Here is a 23712-nt window from a genome sequence, read left to right as displayed (position 1 = left end):
TCACTTGAAGGGATTATTGGCGCTTAACAAATAGCGCTTTCTAGGTGACACTTCCAAGTGTATTGGTACAAAAATGCAGGAAAATCCTAGTGAACACAAGCATCAAATTAACTTCTCAAGCATCACTATCGTTTACCTGCTGTGGGCTACAGTATCCAATGAGGCAACAGAAACTCTGCTAAACCTGACTGCTTAGTCCTGTACATCCATTGGGCTAGATGGTTGATAGCTTTCTTCTTGGTGTCTTATGGGCATGCAAAGAACTTATTGCCTAGTGCTTTTTTTTTCTTTTTCTTTTTTTGTATCCCTTTCCTTCCTTTCCCCATCTTATGCTCTGACCCACCACTAAGTTCTGTATGCACATGGCAGGAGAGTGAAACTCATAAGAAACTTAATCTATGCCGTGATAGCGCTCTTGGTTAATGAATGAGTTCCTTCCAAATCCTCCTTCCTAGGACAGAAGATACTACAAATTACAGTAAGGTGTCTGGAAAGTTTGTGACATGAATTTAATGTAGATCATATGGTAGGCGTACTAATGATATGTACAGTTTCCAGTGGTGAGCTGTCTGGGTATGCTAAAGCAGAACTGTGTGTGTGCATAGGTTATGGTTGGCTGTCTATTATAGAAGATCATGACTTCTTATAGCAAAGCATTCTGGGACCATCCTAACTTGCTGGGACAATAGTATTCATAGGTTCCAGAAACCTGTCTATGGTACACCCAATGTAACAACTAACTAAAGAGACAATTTCCTCCCCTCCCCCCCATTTCCATGGCTTGTGTGTAGCACATTATGATGGGCATAGTAATCATTGTTCAGGGTCACCAAAATGAAAGCAAAACTACTAAGCAAAAAGTGGGACCCAGTCAGCATTTAAAGAATTACACTTCTGTCTAAAAATGTTTTCCTTAGATGACTAGTGGAAAGATTTGAATAAGCAGCTGTTCTGTGCACTTGATATTCTCATTCTTGCTGTTTTATGATGTGTGCCATTTTCCCAGGTTTTTTGTCCCCCTTACTGCAGGGGTTCTCAACCTTTTTCTTTCTGAGACACCCCCTCCCCCCAAAATGCTATTTAAAACTCCATGGCCCACTTGTGCCACAATAATGGGGTTTCTGTGTATAAAAGCCAGGGCTGGTGTTAGGGGGTAGCAAGCAGGCCACTTGCCTGGGGGGCCTCATGCCACAGGAGCCCCCACAAAGCTACATTGCTCAGGCTTCAGCTTCAGCCTCAGATGGGAGGGCTAAGGTCCTGGGCTTCAACCCCATGCAGCAGGGCTTCGGCTTTCTGCTCTGGGCCCCAGTGAGGCTAATGCTGGCCCTGCTTGGTGGCCCCCCTAAAACCTCCTCACAGCCCCCCAGGGTACCTTGGATCCCTGGTTAAGAACTGCTGCCTTACAGCAATAAGGAGGAAAGAAACATCTTAAAGTGACTGCTGAACCACGAGGTTTGGTAGAAGGTCTAGAGCAGATATAGAACCTGAAATGACCTTAAATACTATTTTTAATGTAGCTAGGCTGTGTCCCCTTTAAGTAACATGTCAACAAAATATGTGCAAACTGAAGCTACAATTGCACCCTAATACAAAAGTTAGAAGTCAGTTCCTCCTGTCACCTTGAGCAAAGGAAGATGCTGTCTGCTATGCAGTGTTTTATAACACCTGCAACTCCTTACTGAGGAAATGGTACTTGGGACTTGTCGGGTAAAGGCTATTCTAGTTATTTGATTCTGATACTAATAAGCTTCTGCAGACTCTCTTAAGAATTCTCTTCCCTCTTGGCGTGGGAACTCCTAATATTATTTAGTGCTATAAGTGCAAGTGGAACTTCTTGGGATAACCTGACAGTTGTAAACATAGAGCTGCAATTATTTGAATTGTCATAATGTGCCACTTAAATGTGCATGATTTTGGAACCCTTATGTGGTATGATGACAAATGTTAATTGTTTGGAAACTACTAACAAATTAGTTCAGAGGAAACTACATAAGCTTATATCTTTATTTTAGACAACAGTTACAGCATTCTGCAAACCGGCTCGCCAAGGAGACAAACGAGTACCTAAAGGATCTGGGATCTCTGCCACTTCCCTTATCTGCTTCTGAACAGGTTTGTAGGGTGAAGCTTCAGTGGAAAGGAAGAAAAATTATCCTAATATTTTCTTAAGAAACAAACACAATAACTTGTGTCATTACCATACAAGTATGAACTAGCAAATCTAGGTCATCTGATAGGGTGACCTCTGTCTAAAGAGAGCAGAGAGCACCTGAAGAAGTGAGGTTTTTTACCCATGAAAGCTTATGTCCAAATATATCCGTTAGTCTTTAAGGTGCCACCAGACTCCTCGTTTTTGTGGATACAGACTAACACAGCTACCCCCTGATACAGAATTGTTTAGGGATGCTTTAAAATGGTGAGTGAAGCTAGAGAGTCCTCAGTGCCCCATGTCGCTTGTGTTTGTAGAACACAAAGTTTGACTTTCAGCTTGCGTGGATTTCTGTGCTGAGACTTTATCCCAAAAGAGATTGGAACACAACCTAGATTACTATGATCATTCTGTCACAGTGATGTGACAGGCTTCTTGGTATAGTGTAAACTAGGAAGTCGTCTTGTAACGAAGAGGGTCTTTAATCCATTGGCATTCTGATCAGCCTCTGTCTCATGGGTTTACCATGGGTGCATGATCCTGGAATCTCCGAGTTCTAATTCTGGCTCTGCCATTGAGAGCTTGCCCACAATGGACATTACTGCACAGCAAGCCAGGGTGTGACTCTCTCTACAGTGCACCAGCTTGCTGCACACTTATATTCCATGTGGACACTGTTGCAGTGCAATGGGAGTTCCACAGTGCACTCATAGTGTAGCACCACTTCAAATAGCAGTATGTCAGAGGGCATCCATTGGTCTAATTTCCGTTGTCAGGTTTAATCAGTATTACAGCCCACAGCTAGGTTCCCTGTAAGGTGCACGGTCGTGCAACAGGCTATTTAGGGACACACAGGTCCCCTGGCCCAGCCCCTCCAGAATGGCAGGGGAGAGGAGCCCCTCCCCCGGCCCTGGTCTGCTAGAACTGCAATGGCCGGGAAGAGGAGTCCCATCACCTGACCCGGACTGGCCCAGCTCCGCTGGAGCTGCCACAGCCAGGGAGAGGCACCCCTCCCTCCAGCCTGGGTGCTACTGTGGGGGGAGAGAGCTGAGGGAGTCATGCACCATAGCCCCAGGGCAGTCTGCACCCCAAATCCCTCATCCCTGGCCCCACACCAGAGCCAGCACCCTCAGCCAGAGCCCTTGCCCCCCCATACCCCAACCCTCTGTCCCAGCCATCACCTCCATGTTGGTGCACATAACAAATTTCACTTTGCACATGGGTGGGAAAATTAGAGGGAACACTGGCCCACAAGCAACTAGATTTATGTGCCACAGGCAGAGAATAAGAGGGACTGAGGTGTACCGGTGCCCAGGGCCTCAAGTACATTTTGGGGAATCCCTTCCTCACCCCTGCAGCTGGCCAGCTGAACCCTGAGCTTTTAGGAACATAAGGCACACACTAGAAGTGAGCTCCTGGGCTGTTGAACCCCTCCCCCTCCGCAGCATAACAAGCAACCCTATCGTACAATTGCACTCATAAACTTGTCCATCTCTCTCTCTCTCTCTCTCTCAACTCCTATGAATGCGAGAGACACCACTATAGCAAAACTGACTCCCTGGTCATATTGGAACAGATACAGCCAGGCAATGATTACATGTGCTTGTCTTGCTAGATGAGGCTTTAGCTTATCTGCTTCTGTGGGTGGGGCAAGGTTTGTCATTTGTTACCAGTGACTCCTGGTGGTGAGTTTGCATAGCAGATTTGAGTTCTGAGATGAAGACTGGGAGGAGTGTGGCAAGGATGACTAACCCACCAAAAGGAAGAGACTTGGGAGTTAGTGTGGGATTGGAACAAAAAGTAATTGCTTCACTCTGAAGAACTGGTGATAAACATTCTTTCTAGGCTGCCTTCTCAGCTGACCTACGCACAGAAGAAAAAAAACACAAAAACCTTGCTGCAGGAAAGTTGCTTGGGAGTTCATGGACATTGTTTCAAAGATATCTTCTGTGCATCCTTCACTATTGTGCGAGTGACAGAAGGTTGAATGCCCCAGACTAGGTCTTCCTTACCAACAGGAAGGTTGGGAGATTTATGTGGAATGCCCTTGAAAAAGCTGCATGGTTCCGAATGAGAATTTTTTCTGGTTTTTTCAGGACTTGCAAGTACCCATTGTGCTCCTCCATACATGGAGGGCTCAGCTGTTCATCAGAAAGGCTTGTAATCTGAGAAGACAACAATTTAAACTTTTGCATCACTGGACTAAAAGATTTAGGTGGCTGGTTATATAGTCAGACATTGCACATGGCTGCAATAAACGGACATTTAGGTCTGTACTGTGTTCCTATGGGTTAATTTCTTATTGCAAGAAATGCAGTGTTAATTCTGCTTTCACAGGAGTGTCATGTTTCTAAGAATACATTAAGCATGTGATGAGGCTTAGGAAAATGTGCATTTAATTATGAACTTGGGCACTGAGGAATTCTGCTTCCTAATGCAACTAACTGCACAAATCGATGCTGTTGTATCCTACAAGCTGTATAAGGAGAGTAGAGTGAGAACTCTCCTCACTTCCTGAGTGCAGTAGAACAGGGATGCTTCTTAAAAACAGGGGCACCGATCCTTTGCAGAACAACAAGGGCTTGATAACTCATTTGTAAAATAAGAGCCCTGTGTTTAATAATTCAGAAGTGTAAATGACCCAGTTAGAGAAATGAGCTGGCAGCCCTTGGCTATGTATTTAAAATACAAAAATGAATTTCCAGGTTGTGCGTTTCTCTAGGGAATGTCTGCTGACCCCACGCTTTCCCCTCCCCATACAGGAGATTTTATTAGAACTGGGATTTTTCAAAGTCTGTCGTGTGGACCACATCTTAAGAATCAGAGGCGTAGCCGTGTTAGTCTGGATCTGTAAAAGCAGCAGAGAGTCCTGTGGCAACTTATAGACTAACAGACGTATTGTAGCGTGAGCTTTCATGGGTGACTACAGACATGCATCTGATGAAGTGGGTTTTCACCCATGAAAGTTCATGCTCCAATATGTCTGTTAGTCCTGTGGCACCTTATAGACTCTTTGCTGCTTTTATACATCTTAAGAGACTCCCTTCCCTTGTATACCACTATACAGACCACTTCTCCCTCCCATTGAGCAAGCTAACATCCCAGTGATAAATACAGCAATTGTGTACATGGTTTTCCTCACACTTTCCATGTAATGTATCTTTTGCTGTCCTGTTGCAGTTTAGTAGATGGAGGGGAAAAAAGGAGGAGGAACCAGTACTGTGTGAGCAGCCAACTCTCTGCAGACCACCAGGGAGTGCTCCACAGACTGCTGGTTTGGTAAACCCTGCATGGAAACTTTCCCTAGCTATCTGGATTCTGCAAGCTGTAGAAAGCCATGGGTGCTGGTTTTGTAGCAAGCTGACATATCCAGAGGAAATAGAAGGCCCATTCCAGCTCCATATTTCTCTAGCTTCTTACCAGAAACATGCAGAGCTGCTTGGAGAAGGGGTTCACTGTTGCTGTATAGTGGCTCTGTCCTTCGCCCAATCTCCCCTGGCCTTATGGGAGTGTTATAGCATTAAAATACAATTGGGCTGTGTATTCAGAACTATTACTTAGTATCTTAAAAGGCATTTAGAAGCTATTTGCTGTAAGGGATAGCTGACTGTGGTGAAGAAGCTAAATTATAGGCAATGCAAAATTGTACCAAAATGCTGCATAGTGGAGCATTTGTTGGCCAACATTAAGTCTCTTTATCATTCTAATGTGCATTTGAATGCCCTTGCCTTTCCCTGGGAAAATAGTGGGAAGCTCTAGCCATCTTACGAGGTTCCCTGCCCAAAGGCCTTGAGCACATGATTTATGAGGAGAGGCTGAGGGAACTGGGATTGTTTAGTCTGCAGAAGAGAAGAATGAGGGGGGGATTTGATACCTGCTTTCAACTACCTGAAAAGGGGTTCCAAAGAGGATGGATTTAGACTGTTCTTGGTGGTAGCAGATGACAGAACAAGGAGTAATGGTCTCAAGTTGCAGTCAGGGAGGTTTAGGTTGGATATTAGGAAAAACTTTTTCACTAGGAGGGTGGTGGAGCACCGGAATGGGTTACCTAGGGAGGTGATGGAATCTCCTTCCTTAGAGGTTTTTAAAGTCAGGCTTGATGAAGCCCTGGCTGGGATGATTTAGTTGGGGTTTGGTCCTGCTTTGAGCAGGGGATTGGACTAGATGCCCTCCTGAGGTCCCTTCCAACCCTGATATTCTGTGATTCTATCTAACACACAAAAGATAACACATCTCCATGGAAACTAAGGAGACAAGCCTGGAATAAACAAAATATAAACCTTAAATAGATAAGCCCCAAGCACTCTCCTGCTAAATTTTGTGATAAAGGATGCAGTTTTGAGCCTTGACTGAAAGGGTGATGCTCATGTGCTGAGGCATATCCATGGGATGGGAAGAGTGCTCGGTGAAGGAAAATCTTGTCAATCATCCTCTTCAAAATACCGGTATGGGATCTACAGCAGCAGATACGGGGCAGCAGATGTTGCCTCAACCTGATCCTAAATTTAAAGACTTAAATACCAGTTGTAAATAAGACTGAAATTCCATGCTCTGTATAATTGTTCAACATGTGCAACTCAGTTTCCCTCTAGTGGACAAGAAGTCCTTGACAAGTTATGCTGCCATATGGATAGGGCCCTACCAAATTCATGGCCATGAAAAACACGTCATGGCCCATGAAATCTGGTCTCTCACCATTAAACCTGGTCTCTTGTGGGCTTTTACCCTGTACTATACAGATTTCATGGGGGAGACCAATGTTTCTCAAATTGGGGGTCCTGACCCAAAAGGGAGTTGCAGGGAGATCGCAAGCTATTTTAGGGGGGCTGCAGTATTGCTTCCCTTATTTCTGCTCTTTTGGAGCTGGGTGGCCAGAGAGTGGCAGCTACTGTCCGGGCACCCAGCTCTGAAGGCAGCACCCTGCCAGCAGCAGTGTCGAAGTAAGGGTGGCAATACCATACCATGCCATCCTTACTTCTGTGCTGTTGGTCGCGGTGGCTCTGTCTTCAGAGCTGGGCTCCCGGCCAAGAGCCACCCCTCTCCAGCTCTCCGGTTCTGAAGGCTGCGCCACTGCAGCAGTACTGCAACCCCCCACTCCCCTCCCATCCCCCAATAACCTTGTGATCCCCTCCCCACAACTGCTTTACGGATCAGGATCCTTAAAATAACAACACTGTGAAATTTCTTAAATATCTGAAATCATGAAATTTACTATTTTTAAAATCCTATGGCCGTGAAATTGACCAAAATGTGCTGTGAATTTGGTAGAGCCTTACATATGGAGTGATAGTTGCAATATGTGAATGTCTCTTGCTGAAAGTGCCAATAATTACTTTTCAGCATCCCAGCCAAGAGTTCATGAAAGCCTGAATCAGAATGGCAAGATTCTTCCCAGAAGAAAGTATTGCAACTTTTAACTATCTGGATAGGCTTCCTTGGATTATGCTACTGCATCAAATGCCTTCTCATAAAACTGTTTGAAAAATTATTCATATTTGCTTAATAAGAATGTTGAAATGTGGATAAGAACTGACTAAAGGATCATAAACTGGGTAATAAACAGTATTGTCTCAAGTTGTAGGAAACCTGTATAGTAGGTATCACACATCTGCCCTCATCTTAGTTAACATCCTTAATGAGCTGGAAGAGAAGTGTGCATGGCACATTTAATGAAACTAGTACATGACACACACAAAAAGGGAAGAGCTCAACCCTAGTGAGGACAGAATTCAACCAAACTAAACAAATATGAGAAATATGGAAAAGGTAAAATGAGACTTGCCTTGGAGGGAAATCTGGAGAAAAACAAGCTGAAACACAGACGAGGAAAGCAGTTATCCCACGGAATTAAGGGATAATAGACGGCAAACTAAATACAATGTATTGTGGAAAATGCAGCACACTAGGGGCTTGTCTACACTGTGGATGCAGCAGTAGCACAGCTATGGTGTTGAAGTGTGGACACTTCCTACAGCAGTGGAAGGGTTTTCCATCACTGTATTAAATCCACCTCCCCAAACAGTGATTGCGAAATGAACAGAAGCTTTCTTCCATCAGCCTAGCCACATCCACAGCAGGGGTTCACTTGGTGTAGCTATGATGCTTAATGTTGTGAAATTTTCACACTCCTGAATGATGTAGGAAGTAGCAAAGTAGACCAGGCCCAGGGCTGCGTACAGAGGCAGTTTATGGAACAGGAAGGTCAGTTCCCATGTACAGCTCTGTCGTAATCGCATAGGGAACACACTATTCCATATTAAGGGAAATATTGACAAAGTAGAGGGAACTTGAAGAAAGTCACTGACCATCCTCCAGCTTTTGTAAGATTCACTTGCCAGGAAAAGATAGGGTTAAATTCTTCTAACTTGGCTAAATGAGTTACTGAGGGATCTGCAGAGGACTTAGGCCTGTAGGTATCTGAATCTTGTTAACCTAAGGAGACTGACTGATTATTTAGTACAGTCCATATGGTATGACTAGGAATAATAAGTTGGAATGTACTAGGTTCTGGAAGTGTCTGCAGGAAAGTTTCCTCACTCTCTAAATTTAAAGCTAAACTAGAGAACCCCATGGTAGGGAATGATCTGGCGTTGGCAGGGGCTGGACTGGGTAATCTGTCTGAACACTGGAGATAGGGGCCTCCTGAAGCTCCAAGCCGTATGGATTGTCTCATCAGTAGATATTTGAATAACTAGTTATCTTATTTCAATTCTTTAGCGCCAACAGAAGTTGCAGAAGGAGCGTTTAATGAATGACTTCTCTGCAGCCTTAAATAACTTCCAGGCAGTGCAGAGAAAAGTGTCTGAGAAGGAGAAGGAGACTGTAGCCAGGGCACGGGCTAGCTCTCGTATCTCGGTAAGTATTTTAAGAGGAGTTGTCTAATGAGCTCAGCGAGCTCTGAAGTCTTTATTACAAAGGCACCTTTCACTCAAATATTTGGACTTCTGTGGCAAACCATAAACAAATGAAAATGTGCATGTTTGTGGGAGGTACCCACCAAACTACTGAGATCTATCAGCTCATATGTCTGCATGGCTGAAGACTTCATAACTGTCATTCTGCACTGTCACTGAGCAGTGTCTGTGTACTAGCTCTTTGTGTTCTGAAGCACAGCAGGCGAAAAGTCTCAGTGTTCTGCCTGCTTACAGTAGTGGAGGAGGAGGAGGAAAATCAGGCATGTGCAAGTATATGTGGAGTGGGGAACCAAAGCACAGCTGGTAGGCCTGCAATAAGACTGTCAGCACTGGCCTATAGCTCTCCAAAAAGACCTTAAATTTTGTCCGTCCTTGAGCTGCCTCTTGGCAGACACTCTCTCTCCATATCCCTTTTCTCCTTCCCTTGAGCCCCCTTTTGTCCAACTGCTTCCTCAGTGCAGCTTCCAATTTTCTTCCTATCCATGGTTGGTTAAAACCTTTTCTGGTGATGTTGTCTCTGTCTCTTGTGAGTCCCTGTGATTACTAAGAAGCATTCCTAAGAAAATGGACAACTAAACCATTTTTTTCAGTCCTTCTTGCCCATTTTCTCCCCTGCTTTGTCTAATCCCCTTGGAATATTTATTTGTAATTCTGTTCCCTTGCTGAAGTTCATCATCATCCATGGGTTGATGGCTTCAGAAGTAAATGCACCAAAACACTTTTTTATGGTATGTGGATAAAGGAAGTGACAAGCAATCGCAAAGGACTTGTTAGGGGGCCTCTTTCAGTGGCTCTGACTCGCAGTGCCCCTGTAGCTTATGTCTAAAAACCAAAGTAACACAAGCATCTTAAGGGTACTCACGCTAGTACATTCCCACTCTTCAGCTCCACATAGTAAGAGTCCTACTTTGCTGTGGTTGGATGTGCCCATGATGCCTGCAGTTTGTGACAGTAATGAACCATTCCTCTCTTCCAGACTGATGAGAGACTCAAAGAGGAGCAGCTGGTCTCGTTTGCTAGGTAACAACTACCTCTTGCATTCCTGGGGTGCATTTTATCACTTCCATCTATGTGTAATTCATACGTTACTACAAGAAACGGCATTAATGCAGCAGTATCACTGAACTTGGTGCATAGAGTCCAATAAACCCAATTCCTACACAACAGAAAACATTTCTGTATGTAGTTAGCTTGTAAACCTTATTGTGGTGGTACACAGCTTCCAAACATTAAACTATTTCAAAACTACTTCACATGTTGGCTGTTGGCCCTCCCAGACATAATTAGCATCTCTTAATGTGTTTTGACACTCTAAGGTCTTAAAACTTACTAGCTAGCGAAAACTGCTGGACGGTTGTGCACTAACTTGGACATGGAATCTTGGTACAGCTTTCCAAAGTATTTACTCTTGAGTGGAGAAGGAGAACACCAGCTGGTTTGTCCATAATAGTGCCTAGCCTGCCCAATGCTGTCTCTCCAGGATGCAGGTGATTTGGGGGTGGGGACGACCGGCTTGCTTTAACCTCTCTGCTGATGTTTGTTTTCATTTGCGGTTGTTCTTGATAGGGTAGTGGACTAAAATATCATGGGCTTTATTTTGACCTCCAATGCCATGCATCCAGTAGGTATCATTCAACCCAAACCCATGCATGGCATGCTCTGCCTAGTACTCAAAACAACATGCTTGCAGGTTGCCTTCCATAAAGACTTCCATCTGGGCCTTTTGTTCTTTGGGTGCCCTACAAACAACACACAGCCCCAAGCACAATAGGAAATACAAAGTTTCCCAGTATGTAGCCATAAGGAACACTTTCATCTAGAACAAAGCATCTTACACAGACCAACTTTTAGTTTCTTTACTGAGATTTTGAAGTATCCTTATGCAAAACCCACACTTCATCCCTTCAGTAACCTGTCATCACTAGTCCAGTTTGTCTCTAAGTACAACTATAATACCAGAATCTATCTACTTGTACTAAAGGTTTTAAATCCACTCCTGATATGTTTTTTTCATCCCCGGGGGAAGCTTTTTATAATTCACTGGCATTGTGGCATGAATGGGGAGTAGAAGTATCTGCTGCTCAGGAGGAACAGGCCCTTAGTCTGTGTTCTTTCTGCAGTAATGAAGACTGGAATCAAATGCAGTCTCAAGAAGATGTAGCAATAACTGAACAGGACCTTGAACTCATTAAAGAGAGGGAAACAGCAATCAGGCAGTTGGAGGTGAGCTCTAAAGCCTATCATTCACAGCCCTGACCTAAATAAAAGGGCCAGGTAATGTGCTCTAGGCTCGTCTGTTTGTGCGGAAGAATCAAGAGAGCTAGGAGTTCAGTAGGCCCAGAGCTCCTTCTAGAGACGCTGATGCTTAGGTGAGTAACCTCCTAGCTGAAGAGGGCTGTGTGCAGGTCCCTACAGCACCCATCAGCCTTGCTTCAAAGTTGGTAGGAGTGACGCTTTAATAAAAAATGTTCATATGAATCCTGCACTGTGATAATTACTAGTGCCCTGGGACAACCACTGAATACCCATGAAGCTTGCTCTCTGCTGTATTTGGTGTATAAGTCTTGAAAGCTTTCATCTCTCATGAGGTAGAAAAAACTGTTACCACAACCACTGTGGGATGGGAATTTTTTTATAGAGGGGTGTTTAGTCTGTTAAGCCTTGGGCAGTATTCCTGAGATGGACCTTTAAGCAAAGAAGAAACTAGCTTTGGAAAAATATAATCTATCCCTGTCGTAACTTGTCAAACTGTTATTGACTAAACTGTTCTCTTCAGGCAGACATTTTGGATGTCAATCAGATATTTAAGGATTTAGCTATGATGATTCATGATCAAGGAGACATGATTGGTAAGTATACTTGGACAATAGATGCTCTGAAATATAACTCCTCTCTTTTATCTGGCTTTATTCTACACCTATTCCACATTTTAAATTCAATGTATATGGAAAAACTGATTTAAACCATTGCAGCTATTCTATATAAATGCCATATGATAACATATTCAGTTAATCTTTAATTCTGCTGTTCTGAACTGGCTTTTAATATAACTTGAGTTCTTTCACCTTACACTTGTGTAGATAGCATAGAAGCAAATGTGGAAAGTTCAGAAGTGCACGTGGAAAGAGCCACTGAACAGTTACAGAGAGCTGCTTATTATCAGGTAAACTCTTTTGTGTGCTCTGCACTGTCATACATATTGACCGGTGCTATCGCCATATTGCACAGAACAAGGCAAACATACCCACTTTTGCAATCAGTCAGGCAAGTTCTCACACAACTAGCAGGGGCTGAGGTGGGACTAACTCTTCTAATAAACTCCATCTCCTGGAAAGGATGCTCCCATGTGTGCTACTTGGCTTATCGATAGGATACTAGAAATTAACCATGGGTTCCCTTTGGGACCCCTCTACTCAGCCTGCTCCATCATGCAGGTGATATGATGTGGAGTGCATGGACCTGGAGAATAGCTGAAGGTAGCTGCTGGGTTTTATCTTCAGTACTGCATTTTAAAATAAAAACATATTAAAAGATAACAGAGAACTCCTTAGCAGAGGCAGGTTATTGTGTTACAGTGGAAACATTACAAGGCTGATCTTCAGACTGATACAGTAAATCTGTGAGTTTACCAGCCCAGGCAAAAATTTACTACCTAATACTTAGCATAAATACCAACGCACACAACCCCATTCACAAAAAACTTAACAGATGATTTCTCTCCCACCCATTCCTTGACACAGTGTCCCACCACATGCTCAACTTGCATCATCTTGCCATTTGCTGCTCAGTTCCCACCAGCCTACCTGGTCACCACCCACTCATCCATTCTTCCCTCTTGCACCTCAGCAGTCATCAGTTCTTTTTCTTGACCTACTAAATCTCTCTCTCAGCAACTTTTCAAAGCCCCTCATTTTGGCCACTTTGATTAGATCTCTAGTGTTGGCTTGATGGCATGCACCTCTCCTCCTGCCTGCCGCGCTTGCAGTTCAAGAGCCTGTGGCAGGACTAAGGTTCTGCTTCAGCTGCTCCCTTGTGTAGAGAGGGCTATGGCTAAGGAACTGGGCATGCTTGGTCCAGGGTAGGAGACATATGGAGATGGGTAAGAGGAGGCTACAGTGCAGTAGAGCAGCAGTGGTCTGATCCTGGCTTCAGCTGTGAGGAAGGAAAAGGGCCCATGCTAGTGGTGGTAGCTGTTCCTCTGCTTGCTCTTGACCGGAACTAAGGTGTTGGAGCTCCCACTCCAACGGAACAAAATAGCAGCTGTTCTTGCCATCCAGCAGCTTGCGATATCATTGTGTCCTGGGACGACTTCACAATTTCACAAACACCAGGGCTGGACTCTCCAACAGTTTAGAATTTGCATGCGTTGTAGGCAATTGGTCATACTTACCTAGACACAGTAGGAAGTTTCCCAAGGCAAGAGAGATTCTATAAGGCTGAAGTGGGTAGACTTTAAAACAGCTGCATGTCTGTGTTCACGACCGGGTATATTACAAGCCTCCAGGTCAGGATGGGGATAGAGTACAGTGCAGAAAGCAGAGGCCATTACATCAAAGAGCAGAAATCATGGCTGATGAATTCACCCACATATCATTTGCATAGTTCCAAGAAGTTTCTTGTAACAGCCAGTTCAGGCACACAAGGGGAGATGCAATACACAGGTAAATTGGTTATTCTTTGATCATGCCTTATGGATGCCCTCAAAGAATCCTAACAGCTGGGCGAGGTATGACTTCTGTACAAGTCATGCCAGTGTGTTCTATCATAGCATGGTCTGCTAGGCATTTTAAAACGCAAGCTTGCTTGCTCTCCACTATTGTTTCAGCCAGCTTCAAGTATCTCTCACTCTTTTTTGACAGCAGCAGGAGTTGAGTCCAACCGTGTTCTGACTGCATCACCTCCTAGTTCTTTATGCTGTTAACACTGAGCATTTTTGGTATGAGTCCATAAAGCACACTGATTTAAACAAAGTGTCATCTGTTCTCTGGGAATTTTTTCCATTCTCCTCCTGAGTCAGGATAGATGTGCTGTGCTTCTACTTTCACTGCTGTCTCCTGTCCAGAACTCTGTAATTAGCTGAATTCATTGAGTCTTCTGTCATCTGCTGTTTTAGTGTCAATATTTTTTGTTCTATTTCTTTCATTAGAAGAAATCTCGTAAGAAGATCTGCATCCTGATTCTTGGCCTTGCTGTGGCTTCTGTAATCTTAGGAATCGTTATCTGGCAGGCAACAAAATGAAGTCTTCATAAGAAGTCTAATTTCATTGCAGAGTTTTCCCCTGGGAAAACAGGCTGGCTAGTCTTGGAAATGAATTGACCACCTTGAGGGAGCACAAACCAGAATGTCCTCTAGTGATAGATTTAGAAACTAACATGCAGATAACTACTTGGAATTAGTGAACAATGGAGACAGTATTTATCAGTTTATGTACAAATTCTATTGCTTTATGTAACTAAACTATGTTGTATTTTTTTGCTTTCTGTATTGTATTATGATTACTCCCTGTCCCAACTGTATCTTGAAGAATGTGATCAGTAATTGGAGATGTCTTATTTTGGACAAGTGGCACTACAATTCTTCTAACATTTTTATATGTATAGTTATAGTTTGTAGGAATGATGAATTACTTCCAAAGAGTGCACAATACTGATTCTCACTTGACTCACCAGTTCCTAACGTCTCTAGAATCTGCCCCATGGTTTGATTAGTCTCCAGGTGGCCATAGCTCTTAACTCTTCTAGAGAAACTTTACCCTTACATTTTTGAATGGTAAGGATTAAAATGCATGAGTGCTGAAGTTGGAACCACTAGTGGGCTTAGTGACTGATCAGTTTAGTCTCTAGATAATAGTAACTGTTTTTATTCATGTTTGGTAGTGGGGTTTTTCACATCAGTGTTTGTGGTGACAATACAGCATTTAACATAACGTTCTCTAACAATATATTCTTTCCTAGTGAGACTATAGCTGGTGGCTTACTGTTATCAAACACCTTAAATCTTCCCACTCGGCACAGCCACCACTTGTGTAGAATTCAAAAATTGCTATTGAAACCCACTCTATGGCCTAGGCAACCCTAAAATCTGTAACTACACATTTACTTTTTAACTAGTTAATGTGACAACTTCACATTTTTAATGGTGATGAGAGAGTCATGCAAGGTTGGAAACTGAGCCCATGGGTTTATTGAACTTTCTGGTTTGCATTAGCCCAAACCAAATTGTTTAGAAATGACCCTTGAGAAGCTCTGTGACTAGTTAGTTAGCAATGTGGAACTGGTACTTGAACAGATGGTATGCATTTTGTGAACAAATACCAGTTATGAACATCTAATACTCCTAATCTTCTGTTCATAAGGGATAAAAATTTGGTTTAGTAAATCAACAGTAGTTTTAGAATGGCAGAGAGTATTGCTTGACTAAGTCTTTCTATGGAAGAGATCTCTGGTTCTACTTAGTGTTCTGTAATGGCACTGGATAGCACTTACCTGCCACCCCCATTCCTCAATGTGGTTCTGAACTGAAATGCACTGATGGAAAAATAAGATTCTAGCTAAAGCTCATAATTGTGTGGTTAACTGCAGCATACTGGCCCATTTTGTATTTAATCTTTATTCTATGTCTGTCTTAGTTAAAATACTAAACTAAATGTGAAAACTGTCATAATTGCACAATTTTTTGCACTATTTGCACCATCATTCCATCCAATAACTGCCAATAAACATTTTAAAAAGTCTTTTATCAATCGTCTTTCTCATACAATTTGAACTGTTAACAAACTCCTTGTGCTGGAGAAAATGATACTTAGTCTCTAAAGCTGGAAAACATATTTCTTGAAGCTTACCTCTCTAGGCAGGGTGGGAGGCTGTCTTCATTCCAGCCACAGTGTTCATTGCTGTAGTGTAGTTAAAGGTAATGTAAAGTGAGCATTAACTCACCTTTACGTGGAGGTGTACAAGATTTCAATGCTGAAACTCTGTTGGTTACACTGGAGTTAAAAGTAAACTAAGCTTGGCCTCTTACTGAACATTGTCTAGATAATAGTCCTGCCTTGAGTGCAGGGGACTGGACTATATGACCTCTCGAGGTCCCTTCCAGTTCTGTGACTGGATCATGTACATTGAAAGATTCGCCTAACATCACTGTCATCTAAATACGTTTTGGAGAGCTCATCCCAGCCGGTCTGACTTAAGGGCAAGAGACATCAGTGCATGCTGCTTCTGACACCATCAGGTATTGCTGGGGCACCGGCGGCGATGAGTACCAGGGAGACCTCTGCTTCTGCCACGTCCCTCGCCCCTTCTGATTTGGGAGGAGCCCCCCCAGCTGGTGGGAAAAGGTCAGGGTGGGAAGAAGAGTAAGGGCCCTGCTAAAAAGGCCAGGCCCTCCTACCGGCTGCAGCATCCCTCCCTGCTGCTCCCTCCACCAGCTCCGCGGGTGTCTCTCCCCTGGACCCCCAGGGCATACGCCCAGGTAGCGATGGCCCCCTCGTTTGCCGCTGCTCTTCCGACCACCGCTTCCACTACCATCTATAGCGGCCCGGGCCCCTTCCCCACCTTGACCAGGAGGCACGGCATCCGTTGCCTCTTGGTGCCTGCCTCGCCCCACGTGGAGACCTACGTGCGGGCGTTGGCGAGGGTGGTGGGACCCCACGGCCATCATGGAGGCCTCCAAAATGTACAGGAGGGTGGTCTTCTTCCTGGCATCAGAGGCCGCTGCCCAGGAGGCGGTAGAGATGGGACTGGCGGTGGGGGGGGTGTTCGTCCCCCTGGAGCCATTTAAAGACCTGGGGGTCTGCTTGATCCTGATCTCCGTCCCTCCCTTCCTGCCCAATGCTGCCCTGTTGCCCACTCTTTCTGCCCTGGGGTGGCCTATCTCTGTCATCAGCCCTCTCCCGTTGGGCTGCAAGGACCCCACCCTCTGTCACGTCCTCTCGTTTCGCCAGAGAGTGCAGCTCCAACTGCCGCCGGTGGTGCGTGCCGAGAGGTGCTTGAGGGGTCCTTTCTGGTCCCCTACCAAGGAGCCCACTACCGGGTGCATTATTCAACGGGGGAGGCCTGGTGTTACTTCTGCGGGGCGATGGGGCACATCCGGAGGGACTGCCTCTTGGCCCGGCATGGAGGAGCGTGTGGGACCCCTGAGCCCCGGCAAGGCGCCAGCCCTGTCACTGCCGATACCCCTGGCTGCCCAGTACCCAAAGCTGCACCTCCTTCTTGGTCCACCGCTGTGGAGGAGGGTGCAGTGGAGATACCACCAGGCATGGGAGAAGGCTTGCCCCAGGGGGAATCCTCCCTCATTCCTGCTACCCCACCATTGCCTCCCCAAGTCCCTGAGCCATCGCCCTTGCCCCCCAACCTGACCCCTGTTAGCCAGCCCCCGGATGATGCCATGGAGGGCTGGTCTTTAGTGCAGGGGAAGCGGGGCAAGTGGAATGCTTGGGCCCCATTACATCCTTTGGATTCGGAGACCCCTCAGAAGAGCAGGAAGGGGGGCACCGATGGCGAGCCTTCTGCCTTGCCCTCTGATGACTCCCATTCTGTGGTGCCGGCTGGGGACACCATGGCAGCACTGGAAGGTAACACCGCCCCTCCTCCAGGGTCCCTTCCCGTGGAAGCCCCCGAGGAAGCCCTTCTCGCCTCCTTACCATCCACAGCCCCTGCGAATGCTGAGGTGGGCATCACCCCGGTCACACAGGGGGAGGACGACCATCTGCCGGCGGGACTCTATCTGGGTGACCTCACCCCTGTCCCTGTGTTCCCTTTCCCTGACTGCTGCTTCTGCTCCTGCCTCTGAGAGTCCCCTGGGGTCTTCCATCAGCCCAGCTGCAGGTGGCACCTTGCTGACAGCCGCCGAGCCCATTGAGGCGACGGCCAGTGCCCCGCTGCCAGGATCCGATTCCCATGGTGTGTCCCTCTTGGGTGTGGAGCACCAGACCTCCTTCCCGGACGGGGACCCCATTAGCAGCCGGGGCTGCCGCATGAACCATAGTGGCTGAGCCTGGCATCGTTGAGGGTCCCCTTCCCACTCCCCAGATCCCTGAGGCTGAGCAGGAAGGGCCACCTTCCAGTGGTCCACCTATTGCGGCTCAGGATCCTACTTCTGCCTCTCTCCCCGATTCTCTTCCTGATACTACCCCTACTCCTGTCCCCTGCCCTATCCCTGATGCCGGCCCCATCCTTGTCCCCTCCACCTCCCATGATGACATTGCCGCCCCTGGGAATGCCCCCCAGGGAGCAGCCTTAATAGTTTTTCCCTGTCCCGACCCACCAGGGGCTGCTGTTCTCCTTCCGCTGCCCCCGTTAAACCGGGGAGCAAGGCAGGCCGTGTGGCGTCAGCCCATCGGACGCCATGTCGGGGGTCTGCCCCCTGCCTGCCCACCTCAGTGGGCCACGGGGCTATGACAGGGGCCCCGCTGGGGGAAAGTCATAGATCAATAACCCTGCCCCCCCATGCGCTGAGGGAGGAGCTGCGGGAGTTCCTCGAGGACATCCATGGCTCCCGTAACAAGGTCCAGCTTGCGCTCCAGCGGTGGGGGGATTTCCATCAGATCCTCCGGGCTGCGAGGGCCCTCATGGGGGAGGGTAAGAGGACCAGGAAGCAGGCTGCCGCGGCCTACCAGTGGGTCCGCCTCTATGACTCTTTACTCACCTACAGGGTAGGTCACGGATCGCTGCACGGCCCGAGAGAGGCCGTGGGCATGTCTGCCGGCAAGGATCCCCCCCAGCTGTCCTTATGGCACCGATCATCTTTGCCACGTTAAACACCCGGGGCTGTAGAATGGGTCTCCGCAGGAGCCAGGTGCTCTCCTTCCTTCGGGAGAGGGGGTACTCTGGTTTTTCTGCAGGAGATCCATACGGATTCAGCCACTGAAGCTAGCTGGCGACTGGAGTGGGGGGATGAGGTCTATTTTAGCCATCTCTCGGTTAGCACAGCTGGAGTGGCAACCCTGTTCTCCCCCAACCTATGGCCAGAGGTGCTGGGGGTCGCTGAGGCTGTGCCGGGCCATCTGCTGCACCTCCGGGTCTGTATGGAGGGGCTTGTGGTTAATCTTGTCGACGTCTACACCCCGACATCGGGCCCGGAGAGGTTGCATTTTTATCAGCAGGCGTCTGCCTTCCTCGGCTCCCTGGGTCCTCGTGAGTGCCTGGTCCTGGGCGGAGACTTTAACACCACCCTCAAGGAACGGGACCGCTTGGGGACCGAACAGTGCCCGGCCGCCACAGACGTCCTCCGGGAGATCATCGAATGCCTCTCCCTGGTGGACGTCTGGCGCGATCACCACCTGGACGACGTCTCGACGTTCACATTCATGCCGGTGGAGGCCCATTGGTCGCGCCACTCTCAGCTGGACCGCATTTACCTGTCACGTCTCCACCTTTCACGAACCCACTCCTCCAGCATTCGGCCAGCCCCCTTTTCAGATCATCACTTTGCCACTGTGACGGCCTCTCTCTGCGCAGAAAGACCGGGGCCGGCCTATTGGCACTTTAATAATAGTTTGCTGGAGGATGCGGGCTTCGTGGCATCCTTCTGGGAGTTCTGACTGGCCTGACGAGGGCAGCAGCAAGCCTTTCCCTCGGTGTGGCGGTGGTGGGACCTGGGGAAGGTGCTTACCCGGCTCTTCTGCCGCAACTACACCTGGAGCACCAGCCGATGGAGGGATGCTGTGATAGAGCAGTTGGAACGGGAGGTCTTGGAGCTGGAGAGGCATCTAGCCGCCAGCCCCGAGGATCCATCCCTCTGCGGAGAGTGCCGGGAGAAGCAGGAGGAGCTCCAGGACCTCAAAGACCATCGGGCCTGGGGTGCCTTTGTTCGATCTCGCATTCGCCTCCTTCGGGAGATGGATTGTGGCTCCCACTTCTTCTATGCCCTGGAGAAAAGGAGGGGGGCCAAGAAGCACATCACCTGCCTCCTGGTGGAGGACGGCACCCCCCTTACGGGTCCGGCAGAGATGTGTGAGAGGACCAGGGCCTTCTACGCGACTCTTTGCTCCCCGGATCCGACCGATCCTAACATTTGCAGGGTGCTATGGACAGACTCCCGACGGTCAGCACGGGCAATCGGGACTGCCTAGAGCTGCCTCTCACTCTGGCCAAGTTCTCGGAACCCCTCCGTCGGATGCCCACCAATAAATCTCTGGGCATGGATGGGCTGACCATGGAGTTCTACCACGTGTTCTGGGATGTCCTCGGCCCAGACCTGGTCACCATCTGGGCCGAGTCTTTGCAGGGCGGGGTCGCCTTATTGCCGAAGAAGGGGGACCTCCGCGACTTACGGAATTGGCGTCCCGTCTCGCTCCTCAGCATGGATTACGAAATCATTGCAAAGGCCATCTCGCTGCGGCTAGGGTCCGTGCTGGCGGACATGGTCCATCCAGACCAGACCTACACCGTCCTGGGCCGCACGATCTTTGATAACTTGTATCTAGTCGGGGACCTTCTGGAATTAGGGTGTAGGGATGGTCTGTCGTTCGCCCTCTTGTCCTTGGATCAGGAGAAGGTGTTCAACAGGGTGGACCACGAGTATCTCCTGAGCACTCTGCGAGCTTTCGGCTTCAGACCCTGGTTTGTGGGTTTTCTCCAGGTGCTGTACACTTCTGCGGAGTGTCTGGTCAGGCTCAACTGGACCCTGACAGATCCGGTCAGCTTCGGGCGGGGAGTGCGACAGGGGTGTCCCCTCTCAGGTCAGCTGTACGCTCTGGCGATCGAGCCCTTCCTCTGTCTCCTCCGCCAGAGGCTGACAGGGTTGGTGCTTCGAGAGCTGGAGCTGCGGCTGGTCCTGTTGGCGTATGCCGATGATGTGCTTCTCGTGGTCCAGGACCCGGGCGACTTGATGCGGGTGGAGGCTTGCCAGGCCATCTACTCGGCGGCCTTCTCCACCTGAGTCAACTGGGTCAAGAGCTCTGGCCTTGTGGTCGGGGATGGGTGGCAGGTGAGCACCCTTCCACTTGTGCTTCAGGCTATCTGGTGGAGCGCGGGTCCGCTGCTCTATCTTGGCATTTACTTTTCTGCCACGCATCTGTCTCCGCTGGAGAACTGGCACGGTTTAGAGGGCAGGGTGACGGAGCGGCTCCAGAAATGGAGAGGACTACTCCGGTGCCTCTCCCTTCGAGGGAGGGCACTGGTGCTTAATCAACTGGTCCTGTCCATGCTCTGGTACCGGCTCAACACCCTGGTCCCGGCCTCGGGTTTCCTGGCCAACCTCCGGACAGCGATTCTGGAGTTCTTTTGGCCAGGAATGCACTTGGTCTCTGCAGGGGTCCTCCACCTGCCCATGGAGGATGGGGGGGGCGCAGGGCCTGAAGTGCCTATACACTCAGGTCCATGTCTTCCACCTCCAGGCCCTGCAGAGGCTCCTGTATGCTGCAGGTAGTCTGGTGTGGAGCGTATTGGCACACGCCTTCCTCCACCGCTTCCGAAGGCTCCGATGCGACTGGCAGCTCTTTTACCTCCATCCGAGACGTCTTATGCGAGGTCCATGGTGGCCACCGTGGGGGCTGATCTCCTCGTGGAGCCCCTGCTACACAACCCCCAGCTTCGTGTGCAGGTGGCGGAGTCCCCCACGGTGAGCCGGAGGCTGGTCTTGGTGGGAGTCACCAGGGTCGGAGACCTCCTGGACTACGACTGGGGAGACTGGCTGGATCCCCTGATGCTCGCTCAGCACATAGGGCTCTCCAGACCTCGTACTCCCTAGCGCGTACTTCAGGAAGTGAAGGCTGCTTTACTGCCTGCTGCTCGGGCCTACCTTGACTGGGTCCTGCAAGATGGCACGCCCCGCCCACCCTCCACCCCAGGCCCCGTGGACCCAATTGGCCCCCCTGCCCTTTCACTGCGAGCCGGCTGCACGATCTGCAGCCACTTCTGTTCCAGACCGCGCCAAGGAAACATCTGTACATGCTTGTGCTCCACACTCTTCACTGCCTCACTCTTGCGTCCCCCCCCCCGATACAAAGTGGTGGGACCTCCTGCCACCTCTCGAGGGTGAGAAGCCCAGCTGGGCCAGCTTATACTCTGCCCTTGTCCCGAGGCCTACCGGGGATGTCAGTTGGTGGCTCCTTCACAGGGCTGTGAGCACAGGTGTGAAACTTGGCGCGGTTTACCCGTCCTCAACACCTGCCCCTTTTGCGGCATGAAGGAGACCCTGACACACATTTATTTAGAGTGAGCCAGGTTGCGGCCCCTGTTCCGGCTCCTCTTGGATCTCTTGTTGCATTTTTGGTTGCACTTTTCCCTTCACCTGTTTATCTACACACTCCCCATCCATGGCCCCACAAAGTCACGGGATCTCCTTGTCAACCTCCTCTTGGCCCTGGCCAAACTGGCCATCTACAAAACCAGGGAGAGGAGGTTGGTCAACGGGATTTCCTGCGACTGTGGGGCCTATTTCCACTCCTCCGTTATTTCACGCATCCAGGCAGAGTTCCTCCAGGCGGCGTCCACTGGCTCCCTTGATGCCTTCGAGGAGCAGTAGGCGTTGTCTGGGGTTCTCTGCTTGGTGTCCCCATCAGGTTCCCTTTGTTTAGCCCTAGGACTTCACTCCCGATCCTGGTTTTCTCATTGGTTGTCCTATGCAATTATTTGGTGTCACAGACCTGTGTATCCTCCTCTTAGGCTGGGGGGAGGTCCTTTAGCAGTGGGCCAGCTTCACCCACCCACTTCCTGGATACCAATAGGACCAGACTCCTGTACCCCACTGGCCTGGGTCTGTCACATAGCATACTATATTACTCTTCATTTTTTTCATATTTGACTATACTTTTTGTATCACTGTATGAAAAGGTTTCAGTGATGCAGCACCCAGGCCAATGTATCAGTCCTCACATGGCCCTCGCAAGGCCACCCAGAGGATTCAGGGGGCTTGGGACAAGGCAATTTTGGGGGCCCCTTCCATTAAAAAAAAAATTGCAATACTATATTCTCATGGGGGCAGCCCTGGGAAAAATAAACCTTCCTCTTCTCAGCACAAACCCAGTTTCGAGAAAACTTCTTGACAAGGTATCACTGGTTCTCAGCATCAGCTAGCGCTAAAAGGCACTAAAGCTCAGTAAAAGGGTTGGACAAATATTTTCCATCAAAATTTTTTTTGGATTGAAAAGTAGGGGGTTTTAAAAAGCAGAAAAAAATCACAGACAATGTCTACTTTCCTTCAAAATTTGTTGTGGTTTTTCTAACTGAAAAGCTGAAATTAGTCTGTCAAAACCTGAATATCGTTTGAGGTTTCAGAAGTGTGTGGCCAATATTTGCTGCTTGCTGTGTTTGATTGTTTAAAGAAACAATAAAAAAAAATTCTGCTTTTAAAAAAAATCCAAAACTTTTGAACCACCTCAGCTTGTGACCAAACGCCTGAGTCCATCTAGTCAAGAGATTTTTCCAGGTTTCTGATACTCTGCTGGCTACCTTGACGCATATCTGTCTCCATAACTTTGGATTCATTTAGGCTAGAACATAAGAACAGCCGTACTAGGTCAGACCAAAGGTCCATCCAGCCCAGTATCTGTCTACCGACGGTGGCCAATGCCAAGTGCCCTACAGGGAGTGAACCTAACAGGTAATGATCAAGTGATCTCTCTCCTGCCATCCATCTCCACCCTCTGACAAACAGAGACTAGGGACACCATTCCTTACCCAGCCTGGCTAATAGCCATTAATGGA

The 23712-nt window shown here is 48.2% G+C and overlaps 2 protein-coding genes across 4 annotated transcripts in view; both read left to right on the top strand.

Moving 5' to 3' along the window:
* Positions 1–15802, top strand: part of STX12 (syntaxin 12) — a 30520-nt gene extending 14718 nt beyond the window's left edge. The window contains exons 3-9 of the mRNA XM_075060954.1: positions 2013–2112; positions 8867–9004; positions 10040–10083; positions 11184–11286; positions 11840–11912; positions 12144–12226; positions 14210–15802. Coding sequence (XP_074917055.1) covers positions 2013–2112; positions 8867–9004; positions 10040–10083; positions 11184–11286; positions 11840–11912; positions 12144–12226; positions 14210–14302 — 634 coding nt within the window. The 3' untranslated portion in view covers positions 14303–15802. The remainder of the gene's footprint in view (positions 1–2012; positions 2113–8866; positions 9005–10039; positions 10084–11183; positions 11287–11839; positions 11913–12143; positions 12227–14209) is intronic.
* HNRNPR (heterogeneous nuclear ribonucleoprotein R) overlaps positions 1–23712 on the top strand; it is a 667870-nt gene that overhangs the window by 54612 nt on the left and 589546 nt on the right. The gene's annotated exons all lie outside the window — the stretch shown is intronic.

The sequence above is a fragment of the Chelonoidis abingdonii genome, chromosome 25 (genome assembly GCF_003597395.2).
Source record: "Chelonoidis abingdonii isolate Lonesome George chromosome 25, CheloAbing_2.0, whole genome shotgun sequence".
Taxonomy (NCBI): domain Eukaryota; kingdom Metazoa; phylum Chordata; order Testudines; family Testudinidae; genus Chelonoidis; species Chelonoidis abingdonii.
This window is presented reverse-complemented; position numbering and strand designations above follow the sequence as displayed.